General features: G+C 36.8%; 1 protein-coding gene across 1 annotated transcript in view; it reads right to left on the bottom strand.

Moving 5' to 3' along the window:
* The window catches only part of LOC141903873 (voltage-gated delayed rectifier potassium channel KCNH8-like), a 64,315-nt gene that overhangs the window by 22,397 nt on the left and 28,171 nt on the right, over nucleotides 1-13,747 (bottom strand). Inside the window, exon 3 of the mRNA XM_074792233.1 lies at nucleotides 5,999-6,229. Within this exon, the coding sequence (XP_074648334.1) occupies nucleotides 5,999-6,229 (231 nt within the window). The remainder of the gene's footprint in view (nucleotides 1-5,998; nucleotides 6,230-13,747) is intronic.

Raw genomic sequence — 13,747 nt, forward strand, 5'->3', positions numbered from 1 at the left:
CCACGGTCATCACACGACGCCGAACAAACTACTCTTGACCATTCATTCACTATACTACGGCTTGACATTACAGAACTGAGTCAGAAACACCTGAAAATGTTACATATATTATCGGCGGTCAAACTGATGCAGACCAGACCCGTGTCAAATTTGGTCCATGCTTCATTACTAAAATACTATTAAAATGATGCTGTGGCAAGTGAGGTAATCACTTCCAGAAGCTTTCAGTATTCACAGAAATGTTGGGAATTTCAACCGTGTTTAAATCTGGCCATAGACTGTTCTTACATTTTGGTAAAATGATTGACCCAGGCCAAATTTGTTAAGCACTAACACGAATAAAGGAAATCTACATCATCAACTCAATCTGATATATAACATAAACATATGAATAAGGCATTTTTATTACTCAACAGAAGCCAAATTGTGCTTATGGGAGAAAAGAATGGATATATTGGTTCAAATATATAGATATTAGTATTCCGTACTTACATACATGGCATATATACAGGCAGCGTTTGGCAAAATAAGCAAATACGTCCGTTCAGCTTAACGATCTACTCTTCATGAATAATCATCATAATTGTCAAATAGGAGGCTATAAAAGTTCACATATATCTAATCACTTATTAATATGATGTGCAATGTCCGTGCACACTGAGGCTAACAACAATTAGTATTCTATAAACATTCCCCGCTCTCCATCTCCGGGCCAAAACTATCATCGCTTCGAACCAGTTCCCGCAGCCGGGTTAAAACATGAAGTGATTGAAAAATGAACTAAATCAAATCTAGATTTACTCAAACGTTACGAGCAATTATGGAGAATAGGATAAAATTTCAGTGTTCTTTTCTGTTCGTACCCGGGTCACGTCTGCGTCAATCCCTGATGAGGAATGAGTTAATCAGATGATTTCGCCATCCATAAAACAAAAAATAGCGACATTAAAATCTAGATTTGAATATAATGTCACCGTGAATGACGGCATCTTTCAACTTGAAAGGTGTGACAGAGGAGTAGATGTAGTGACATGGTAATCAGTAGTCAGTGGTTTGTAATACTTCAAAAAGGAACCGAACTCCTTAATTTACGCGGTTCTATCCAATCTGAACATGCTGATTGAATCTGGAACCAGGCAATTATGGGAGTTACGATTGTGTAAATTATGTCAATTCCAGGTCTTGTTATCGGAGAGAGAAGAGAGGGAAAGAAGAGAAGAGAGACAGGGAGAGAAGAGAAGAGAGAGCAGAACTGATCAGTGTCTCATCATTTAGCCTCAAACCAAAGTACATCGTTTTTGTTCTCAAAATTTAATACCTACAAAACTTCTATTCATCTTAGTCAATGTAGAAATGAGGATTTGGAATTTAATTTAGTTGTTAATGCGCAGTGCTATCACATAATATTAGTCAATGAACAAGAAATGAGCCTAAAGCCAGATATTTGAAATTGAGTTTACTTTGGATAGTCATTTATAGCCTCCAGGGTCCAGTTACAAGTCTAAAATCATCTTCATTCTAAAGAAACCTTAATTTCAGTCTTATGGTTTAAAACGACTATAGAATTTGTGTCACAATACTCATAACTGGACCTGGATGGCTCATCAATATCTACAGGCTTTAACTGAATCTAATCATGGATTACTAGATAATTACAGATTCTAATCTATGATTTCAATGTTTCGATCGTATATTGAAATTGGGGTCATCCATATTACCGAGATGACGTATTTTACCGAGATGAACCGAGATGAAATTAAATATAACATATTTATTTATTCCTTATCGATTTTAACACTTGAAATCATGTTATATCAGTAATAAATACCTTCTAGAGTCATATTTTACATATTCTTTTATTTTAAAAAATTTTGACTTCAAATACGTAAACTTGGTTAGCAATAAAATTTCATTGAATTTGATTGATTGACGATCTCATCTCGGTAAAGTTAAAAGTTATTTTTCTACAAAAATATCCGACAAAATATGTAAAATATGAACCCAGCAGGCATTTATTACTGATATAATATGATTTCAATTGTAAAATTGATAAGGAATAAATAAATATGTTATATTTAATTTCATCTCGGTTCATCCCGGTAAAATACGTCATCCCGGTATTAAGGATGACCGTGAAATTGAGCTGAACTATTTCGAAAAGTCTCTTTAAAGTTTCTCTAGTTTCTCCGGGCTCCCGTAAAAACATTAATGTCTCCTTCCTAGTCATCCATTTTTAAGGCATTATTTGAATCTGCATAAAACTGTAAATCTGACGCACATTAAAGCCATCGTTCTGACAGAATTATCACTACATAACAACAAGAACGCATTCTTTAAAACTAAAAAAAAGTTCACGAGCTTTTAACACGTACTGAAAATAACGACCGCAACGCGAAGGTTTATTACGATCAAGAGACGAATAAAAGAGAAATTGCTCGCGGAATTTTATCTACTTTTTCTCGATTTAGTTTGCAGATCGTGTAGACACTTTAGTAGCGGCGTTTACCTCGGTAAAACTCGATCTAATGAACATCAAACGTGAAAAATAAATTCATCACAAAATCCCTCGCCAGTAATATACCACCGTACACTAATCTAATCGAACCACGTTTCGTTATTTACAATGTTCTAATTAGTTCGTTTAATTCTAGAACAAACCAATTAAGACCTTCCAAAATAGGGTCGTCCTGGTTTTGGATGGTCGAAATATGTTCGTTCTAAGATCCCAAAAGTTTTCCCTGATTTTTCCATTTCTAGGTTAAAAATGTTACGATTCATTCATTTTTCACTGAATTATGTGTTGAAAGTGAAATACAGGGTCAATATCTGAATTCCCCAAGTTTTCCGGGTTTTTTGATAAAATTTGTCAAATTCCCTGATTTCCCCCTGTTTTTTCTAGATTCCTGAGTTTCCAAGGTTTCCACGAACGCGGCTGTATAATCAAGCACATCCTCCAGTGACTGACACACCAACCTTTGATATATATCTATATTAATATTAATATCATATTAGCACGTATATGGAATTGCTGCTGATGTCTTTATCAATTGCTGCGTGGAGAAAAAATATCTGTGAATCGATAATAGAATGAATAGAAGAGAAGACTGAAGAATATTGAATCGACGCGTGGTTCATTCAGTATAGCTTTCCAACCGTTTATCATCACTGTCAGCAGCAAGTCTCAAAATCAACAACTTCCACATTTACTGCAACTAGGAAGTTGTTTTTAAGAAACATTTCCTCAAAATGTCGATGATTACATGAAAACTATGATTAATTACCGAGTGTTTTATGGCAGACATTCGTCAATAAAGTCGAGGTTAGTTCCGCATCGTTTGAGACTTTCACACGGATGTGAATCGAGCAAAAACTGCTTTCACAAATATTTGTAGATTCAAGAAACGTTTAGGAAAATGAGTCGATCGAAAAAAAACATTCATTCTTATACTGTATCCACTATTAAAACGAAACTGACTAGGTCCGGGGGGCGGGGGGGCAGTTGTTCAAAAGTTGAACCTGTGGATAGATACAACCTTAACAATGTAGTTTTTAATGTCAGTTAATTACGGACAACTTTTGAGCAACTGTTCCCGGAGTGAAGAAAGAGCTGACAAACGAATTCATCAAATAAATCAACAGAATATCCCAACAATACTAGTAAAATGAAGGGTGAATCTAGGCAGAGGGCATGTTGATGGATAGATGACTGTGGAAGGAACTGTGGAATTATATTTGACTGTGGAACGTGGATATGTTTCTTTCTGTAGATGATATTGTTATTTTAGAAGTGAGAAGGCAGCTGCGTTGTTAATAACGACAGTTCACTGCAAATTACCATTGTCATACGGATTATTTGCATAATGAAATTGACACGTTGAATAAACAAGATTTGACTGAAGATTTGTTCAACCCCGAGACTGAGCTCAGTAACTGTGTCTTCTGACTGCAGCCCTCAATCAATAGCCACCATCACATGACTGTTTTTTGTTTTTGACGTTCATAAATGGTGTCAAAATGGTTGATGCCTATTTGACACAGGCCAAATTTGGCCCAACCAAAAATTTTCGACTAGACCTGTGCCAAATTTTAAAACAGGTCAAAATATTCCTTGTGAATGCTAACTGGTTCTGGAAGTGGCTCACCTCACTTGCCACAGCATCATTTTGATAACATTTTAGTAACGAGTCAGTGATTTACAATTTAGTACAGGCCAAATTTGACTCAAGTCTGGTCCGGACCAGTTTGACCGGGGCTGTTATGATCACGACTTTAACTGTTAATACGAAACAGGCACCGAGAAATAGAATGCTAAAATACATTAGTTACTGGTAACAGCAGTGAAAATAATAAAACCTGACTGTAAATCTGAGTATCGTTAAATTCAGATTATCTTGCATTAATTTTACTTTAAAAACCGGTAGATTGCTTTTCAAGATATGCATAAATTTCTTTCGACAATCTTTAATCTCGAGGTCTGACCGTCAGAGTCAATCAATCAACATAAGATGGATTTTAACTGGTTGATCGTGTCTGCGATGGTTTCGGGATTAAATCTACGTAAAATCGAAATGAAATATTGAATACCGAGTGGTTTCGGATTATTAAAATCGGTGGCATTTCGATGTCAATTTCACGTTCGTCAATAAACCGACGTAGATGCAATTTCCTTGTTTTTGTAGTTTCGACGAGTTGTGATCGTGGTCTTATTAGTCAACGGCCTTTAAACAAACTTCATAGTGAAACCTTCAATTAAAATCCAATCAAACTTAAACACTAACCGAATCTGTGAGGCTGATGGGAATTAGGGGATCTACACGAAAAAATCGCTAGTCCTCTCAGCATATGAAGTGAAAATTACATGCTTTTCTTAGTTTCAAGGACATCTTTGTAAACGTAAAAGACATCCATCACGCCCCCTGGTGATGATTTAGAGAAGTTTATATCGCAACATTTGGCAAATATGACCAGGAACTCCTGGAATGAAACTGACGAACAGGTTTAATTCAAATTTCAAATCATCAATTTTTGTTTTGTATGAAAATAATTCTGATATCTCACTTTCTCGTGAAATAAACTGAAGTGAATTGAATTGATAGGGCCTGAATTGATGGGGTACATATTCAATCAAGTGAAATGGTAGACATCCAACTGAACTGAATATCGTAAATTAGATGGCTACCTTCAGCTACCTGTAGCTAGTTTACCCGGTAAATCATTACGCAATGTGACCTCTGAGTAGTTTTATATAACATAGCGATGTTTGTTTGACGTGTGACTTGTTGATTATCAGGGATAGAGATATGATATCTCGAGGATGTGATATGAAAGAGTTCTCGTTAGATTTTAACATCAGTAGCGAATGATAAAATATGGTATCATATCTAACACCTGACTGTGTCAATCTCGTTTATCCATTTCTGGTAAAACGATTCTTCAGCAGATTTTCAGGGCAAGGAAGGTTAACGCGAACGTACATGTTATAGCGTAAACCCGAGAACAATGAAGCCCGATCTTAACTGTTTTGATACGTGAAATGCCAGTGCTGGGTGTGGTCGTATCGCGATGAATATCAAGAGAATCAGGGCAGTTTTCTGAGAATAAATAACTGCAACAACAGGAGGTAATTTAGAAAATAATTCAAAGACAAACTGCCATGGACGATATCTGAGTCGCTCTTACACAACCGGATGCTGGGTGTTATTAGACAGTATTTTACCCAATGACAGGATCTAATAAATAGGTAATAGATCTTGAAATAGGCATATTGGCGAGTACCAGGAGACAATTATAAGACAGGAGGTTAGTGGTAACTGAAATCTGCTTGTATCATGGTAAATTCAGCACCACATAAGTTTGGTACTTCCGAAGTCCAGAATCTCGTGCCGATGTCGATATTGTTCATCGAGATCTGAAATCTGAAGTCAGGTTCACAACCATTCAGTGACTAATGACTGATGACTGACGACTGACGACTGACGACTGATGACTGATGACTTACCGCTTTTCTTATAAAACAGTATTTCAGTTTTCAGTTCTGTTTGCGTCTCTAAAGCGTCATCGATTTTCTCTTTCTCTTCACCGACTGTATCCGCCCCGTATAGGAATTTACACGCGCAGCTTTTGGACATGACCTGCGCCCGAGCGAACCCGGTGAGTTCGCAGAACCCATCCGAACAATAAACCACCGGGTAGTTCTTCGCTTGTGCATTTCCAAGGACGAAATTACTATCTGTAAAATACAAAAGAATATAAATTGAGTTTAACCGAGTCAAAAAAATATTTCTCTTTAGGCAACATTTTATCATTAAATCTCGGTGCATTCGTAAACCGTGCTGATTATGATTTGAGGTAGATCGTTTTAGATCTTATTATATAACAGGCCTTAGAGTTCGACATCCCACTTGCTCGTCAAACTTGGCATCTTATTTCTGAAACCACTGAGGACATAATTGGCTGAATTCTTCTGAAATTGGTTTCTTCGTCCCCTCAACCCTCTGGACACTGTTCTAGACATTACCGGTTCAAATTTTAAAAGAAAAATAAATCAGAGAAATTTAGAATTCAGCTTTGGATGTCACACAAAGAATCTGAAAGTTTGCAAATGAATTTGAAGGCAAGTTTCCATAAAATGAAGCTATATAGTAATTCATATTTTCTGTAATAGTTGATTGAATCACAGTAATATTATGAAACAAGGTTTCGCCTCATGATTACTTGAAGTAGACCCTGCCACATATACCGTTCTATTGAATACGATGAATGTCTATGAATTCAGACTCTCTGTTTCTGTGTAATCGTGATTATCAAATATCAGACACTAACGCGAAGTGACATTTCAATTCCAACCCCTTCAAATACGTAGGATACAATACAAAAACATGAAAACCTATAAAATCCACAAGCAAATAAAACCATCACAGATATGTCGCTGTTTTTAAGAGATCTTAATTTCGCAAAAAAATCGATTAGAAAAATGGTCATAATTCATTTGATGACAATAGACTCTCAATGACGCAATGTGTGGAACAACTATCAATCGATTAATATAAAACACAGCAATAAATCATCATCGGTTAAAACAGATCAGGAAAATGAACAATCCATAAAACTACAGCTTTACTGCAGACAGCTATAGATATAGACTACCATAGATTATATTAATCTGAAATGAACTTAAAGGATTTCAATTTCACATCTGCCGAATATAGCTAATAGGTGTGGAGCGATTCCATTTACGAATTACTACCAGCTCAAACTGAGACCATTTCCTCTAAAAGCCTTCAGACAAATCAGTTACGAGTAGCTGAGAAATTTGATCACTAGATTCAAGCTGCAGGGCTCAAACTTCTAATACAAGATTCACAGTGTAGTATTGGAGGGGTTGGTGGTATTACCGGGGAGAGGGGAGGGGGTACTACTGGTGAAGGAAAGGGGTATTACTGGTGGAGGGGAGGGCGTATTACTGGTGAAGGAGAGGGGTATTACTGGAGGTCGGCGTATTACTGGGGGAGAGGGGTATTACTGGTGGAGGGGAGGGCGTATTACTGGGTGGGGGAGGGGGTATTACTGGGAGGGGAGGGGGTATTACTGGGAGGGGGTATTACTGGTGGAGGAGAGGGTGTATTACTGGAGAGGGGGTATTACTGGAGAGGGGGTATTACTGGGGGAGGGGAGGGTGTATTACTGGGGGAGGGCGTATTACTGGGAGGAGAGGGGGTATTGGGGGAGGTGGTATTACTGGGAGGGGAAGGGGGTACTATTGGTGGAGGAGAGGGGGTATTACTGGGAGAGGGGGCGGGGTATTACTGGGAGGGGAAGGGGGTATTACTGGGAGAGGGGTATTATTGGGAAGGGTGTATTACTGGGGAGGAGAGGGGGTATTACTGGTGGAAGGGAGGGGAAGGGGATATTACTGGGAGGGGAGGGGGTATTACTGGGGGTCAATTCATATGATTGTTTGACTTGTCACCGTGAACTATTCTCCCTGGTGATTGTGTCACTGTGTCACCATGGAAACATATTCCATACACAACTGTCAATGTTTAAAAATCTACGACGGTCGGTCGACTCCGGAGTCTTTTCAGGCCGGAACTAATAAATTTTTTTGTCAGATGAACAGAAATTCTTGTAAGAAGAGAAAGATTAGTTTGTTCATTTAGATTCTACCAGGTACGATACTACAGTAGGAACACTGTAATTATAGCACATAAAATCAGACAAACATAATTGAATTAGGACTATTTTGTAATTCTGATTCAGTGTTTATGTCGCTGCTGGTGCTGGTGCTGGTGCTGGTGTTGGTGCTGCTGCAATTCTAGCGCCCAAAAAATCATCAATTCTGCTTAAAATGATGAAGCTGTCAATGATGTTCTACGTTCAGTCCATTTTTTGTCATTTTTGTCATTTCTTTATGAAAGATGTATAGAGCGAGTATATGACGATGTCGATGGAACAGCTCCTCCTCTCAGTATCCTTCAGCAAAATATAATCTTATGATTACAGCAGATACGATTCATCATTAGAGATGGTGGTAGCCTGGAGAACTTACAGCTTCAAACGCTGACCTTACCAGATACGATGCAATCGCTGGCTGCGGTACTGAGCTGCATGCCTGCTGTTAGCACGCGACTTACACTCATTTTCTGTCTGCATCTCTCAGTGACGTTTCATATCAAATTTTACACGTGTAAAAGGATTAATTACATTTTTATTGCGAGATCAAACAGATTCTTCTCAACATACAGAACATTCGATCATTTAATTAAAATATTCAATTCTTAATTTTTAAAAAATGCACGTTTTGCGGGGAGGAAATCAGGTGCAAGATCTGAGATTTTTGACAAAATTATGTCTTTGTTTTGCAGAAAGTACTCTAATAATTTGCCATATACGATACATAAAGTGTCCTTAAAATAAATTGGCACACAAACATTTCTAAGGCCTCACGGAAAACTCCATTGGAAGAATTTCTGACATTTAACATTTTCAAAATAGAAAACAACACGCGAAATTAGAGATATATAATGATTTATTTCATATTTTAAATCCCTTGAGATGAAGATACGTCGCACACAGTTATGATTAATTGTGGTGGTAGTGGTGGACGGGGGTGGAGGGGAGGGAGGGGTTGGTTACTAGTTCATCCTGTTCGGAATCTAAAGGTTTATCAGGATTAGATCTGGTATTAGTCTCAGTTGGATTAATAGCCGATGCTCGTGTAGTAGACTAGTTGTACGCATCGATGCCAAATAGTTAATCTATATCGGAATTAAATCGGACAGAGACAATCTGAGTGAGGGAGAGTTGATTCTCATTCATCATTAACCTCGACCCGCTGACGCTGAAATCTAACGTTCAGAAATCTTAAATAAATCATTTTACCGTCAACGTTTTTCGACGCCGATGAATTAAAACCTCGTTCTTTGACAGACGGAGAAAGTGATTAATTCCGCAAACTTCAAATCATAATCTTTTCGTTGTCAGTAATAACACACCGCGCGACGCAGCAGCGAAATCTCCAAACGCTCCACTGACAAACTTAATCTGGATGCATCAATTTCAAGGAAAAAATAGTTTCTCATTCTCGAGATTGTGAAAACGCAATCGAATCTTGTTGACAAACGTAGCTACAACTAAACTCAATTTGATGATTGTTTTTAAATGTTTTAGATTCATTTTGGTCCCAAAGGGGCATTTGACTCATTTACCTGGGCCTAACAATTGAAAAATAGTGTTTTATTTAGTATTCGAACAGGTTTTAGTTAGACATGATATAGACTATGGCAAGCGGCAGATTATAGAAATCAATGATTAAATCAGAAAATCGCTTAAAGCTCTTAAAGCCACAAATCAATAACATCAAACAGACAAATGTCAGATTTGGATTGGAACTTTACCATAGAAATCAGTTCGAATAAGAGCTCACATTTTGACTGCCAATCAAGGATTCCGCTTGTGGCAAGTGAGGATTCACCTATGGCAACAATGCTGTTTATTGAAACTCAATTTTGCCCGAGTTGTCCTAGAGTTATCCTACTGATACGTGTGTGCGGCATCTATTGATATAGTTGCTGCCACAGGGGGCCCTCATTGATCACCATTTCTAAGAAGTTTATACCTTAAGAATTTCGCAAATTCGAAAAACTTTCAGCAAATAAGATTTTTTCACGGGAAGAATACTTTTTACGAAACCTGTTGGTAATTTCTACGCATAAACAAGTTCACAATTAGCCGGAAATAGAAACAGTAATCGATCAATGGAACCATTCATCTATAAACGCATCTGACGAACTGGACAGCTTCGATAGCAAAACTGTCATTCAGTGACAAGCATTCTTCACCGAAATCCTTTGACAAATTCTACTACGGACATTGATGGAGTGGATTGCACTGTGAACCAGTAACAAAAAATCAAGAGTGCTCGATACATGTGTCAATCAGATACTAAATCTTGCTATCAATCATATACCGGTACCTACAAAACATATCGAGATTTTAGTAATTGGTTTTTGAGGCGGTAAATAGATGCCAGCATACCCACATTTTTTACATGGATCAAATTCGGCCCATGCCAGATCAGGCTCTTCTCAATATAGCACAGGCCTGTGCTATATTTAAACATTGGACAAATTATTGTGTGTGAATGCTAAATGTAAGTGACTCACCTCACTTACCACAGCATCATTTTGCTAGTATTTCAGTAAAGAGTGAGTGATTTACGTGTGAGCACTCTCTATAATTAGACACTGGCCAGATTTTACCTGGGTTTATGGGTTCGATTGGAATGCATCTTTGGCCTCGCCCATCAATAGGAAAAACCCTTGGACGTCCTAATAAATCCCTGAGTTAACGCTGGGTAGGTTGAGTCAATTCAGTAATCAACTATTGTGGTAAATGTTTAGTATGGTGGTGTTAATATAAAAGATGTCAGTAGATCACGTGCAAAACAAACTGTGCTAATTATCAGATGAAACTCATCAACAAGTAGTCTACACTGAGTCACCTGTGAAAATGTGATCTATTTCTGATCAATCGGTCGTCATATTGTCAATTTACACTTATCCTAAAGTGTGAAATATATCAGCGTTGATTGCAACGAGGAATATAGATTGTCTCCTATCTGTGGCTCATCATTTGAAATGTGTCCGCAATAATTTTACGACAAATTTTCTCCATTTTCTCTAATTGGGAACTTTATTCCACGAGGATTACCATAAAGCTTTCAGAGTATTCTAAAACTGTCACGTATTCATCAGTAAATAGATAGTTTTCATTATTATTCATGACAAGTACACTTTGTATACAACTTTCATCAGAAGACAATAAATGATTATTTATCACATTTCGTATATTTCTATACAACTTTGTCAGAAGAAGACAATGATTATTGTCTCTAATCAGTTGATATATTTCACTGATAATTTGTAGCGAATGCACTTAATGGATTGTTTTCATTATCACATGCTGCATAATTCTGTCCTAGTTTCATCAGAGAAGAATTTATAAATTGATATTTTAATTATTCCTGATAGACTCAGCTTCATTTCAATGTTTGTAATTATCTGTTGTCCATACTACTTAGTTTCAGACAGTAGATCTAATTAATTCTGTGATATTTCAGAAAAAATTAAATCCATTTTGTAATAAATTCTGTCTTACGTGTCACTACTGGGAATTCTAAACTAGACATCTTCAAGGCCTTTTATTTCTAATAACTAGAAGCACGAGATTCATTTTTCTAAAATATCCCATCTTGATTTTACAATCTTATTTTCGGTTTTATGAATGTGGCTTTTTCTTCATTTTCCTATCATTTGAATTCGATTCACAAAGTATACAATTTGCACCTTTTAGAATTTTTCTGCAGCAGTATTAAGAAATCTGTGCTCCGAGTAAAAGGCGAAATCTGAATTTGATTGGGTATGTTATAAAGTAAATGCCGGGATTTCAATTCTACAAATTACTCGCACAGTAATATATCATGTAGTAATATAGATATTCTGAATTCAGTTTTTCAGTGTAATTTCTCCAGGCATTTCACACATCGCTATAAATATCACAGATTTGAAATGCTTTCCGGCAGATTTCCATAAACTCTACGTACAAGATTCTACTGCAGTCAAATAAAACCGACAATTGAAATGTGAACAGGTTTTAGTCAGAACACAAATCATGTCTAGAAGAAAAAAGCATTATGTGAACAAAAATAAAGAGAGTATTTGATTTAGTTTTACTCTATGCTATAGGTTTTTTCCAATCACTAATGTCCATGGAAACTGACGAATTGTATCTATTTAAGGTTTTCTGCTACTCTCACGGTGTCAAATAATGAGGCTGCATTTTAAAATTTTAACTAGCAACGAGTTGCAATCAGTTGAAGTGAATAATAACACTTGAATGACTAGAGGTATTTATAGTATGGATGACAGCTTCTCAATCAAACTCATCAGTAATTCCTTTAGGCTACTTATCAATTGTCACATTCTGATTTCATACTTCATATGTAGGCTAGTATTTCTCTCGAGATACTTATTGTGCAAACTGAACCTCTGAAGAGACAACGATATTCCCTATAAATATTCCTCAAATCAACCACTCATTCTCTCATTCTAGTGGTAACAGGTATCATTTAGAAAATCTGTTTTGTAAATGGCTCATAGCGTTTGAGTTGAAGCATCGAACTACTCATTTATCATTTTAATTGGGGATTTTTTTTTTCATCAAACTTTTGCCTGATTTCTGTGGGTTTGTGTTTGATGAATAAATAGAGCAGTTTCAATCCTCGATAAATGAATGCTGTTAATTTGAATAAGATCTGGGCAACCGTAAGTACTATTTGTCTTAGATGAAGATATAACCTCAGAGGTTTTACTCATTCACGTAGAATGTGTTCAATCAATTTGCTCAATTTGAGTTTGATGAATGTTAGAATATACGAAAAGATGTTTTAGTTTTAACTGTCAGTCATCTTAGAAGAGTTTCACACGGCAAATAGACAAGCCATGTCATCTTCAACTACTACATCATCAGTGTAACAGCGTATTCCATATTTCCATAAGCTTGAATGAAGCGCAAGACATTTTGACATCATCTCTGTTCAGTCAGTCATCAGCGCGTCGGTTAACGTCAGAGTAGAAATCTAATTTCATTCAGATTCTCATTGATCCTACGCATTCTCAATATGTGGTCCGCATACAACAACATGAAAACTACATGAAAAGAGAGAAAGTGAATCACTTTTTGAATTGTAATTACGATTCTGAGAAACTGCGCAAACATGTTCAATAGTAATCAACACATCATCACCAGCATATGAGTAAGATCTTTAAGATTTCTAAAATTCAAATACTTGATTGATTTATAATGTTCACAACGTTCTGGGATGAATCAAGGACCTCTAAATACCCTACAATTTTCTACTGGTTGATACGGATGGAACCCTTTTGCGAGATCTATTGCCCCTTCTCCGTCATCGGGAGAACCCTGGATCCACTAATAGTGAATAGATAGATGAGGGAGACGGTTATTCAGTACAACGTTATAAGTAAGTCTGAACTGGAACCTGAAGACACTTCAGGGAAACAGCATATGGAAAGTGTTGTACGAATGGTATATTTTATTATTTCATTCAGGTATCGATGTATCGCTTAATATTCCCAACAATAACGGCAACTGATTTGATGGGTTTATTACGAATGGACCGCACAATTCCATCCAACGTAAATACGAAAAGAGCCGAAGGGAGGCA

Source organism: Tubulanus polymorphus, chromosome 1, assembly GCF_964204645.1.
Source record: "Tubulanus polymorphus chromosome 1, tnTubPoly1.2, whole genome shotgun sequence".
Taxonomy (NCBI): domain Eukaryota; kingdom Metazoa; phylum Nemertea; class Palaeonemertea; order Tubulaniformes; family Tubulanidae; genus Tubulanus; species Tubulanus polymorphus.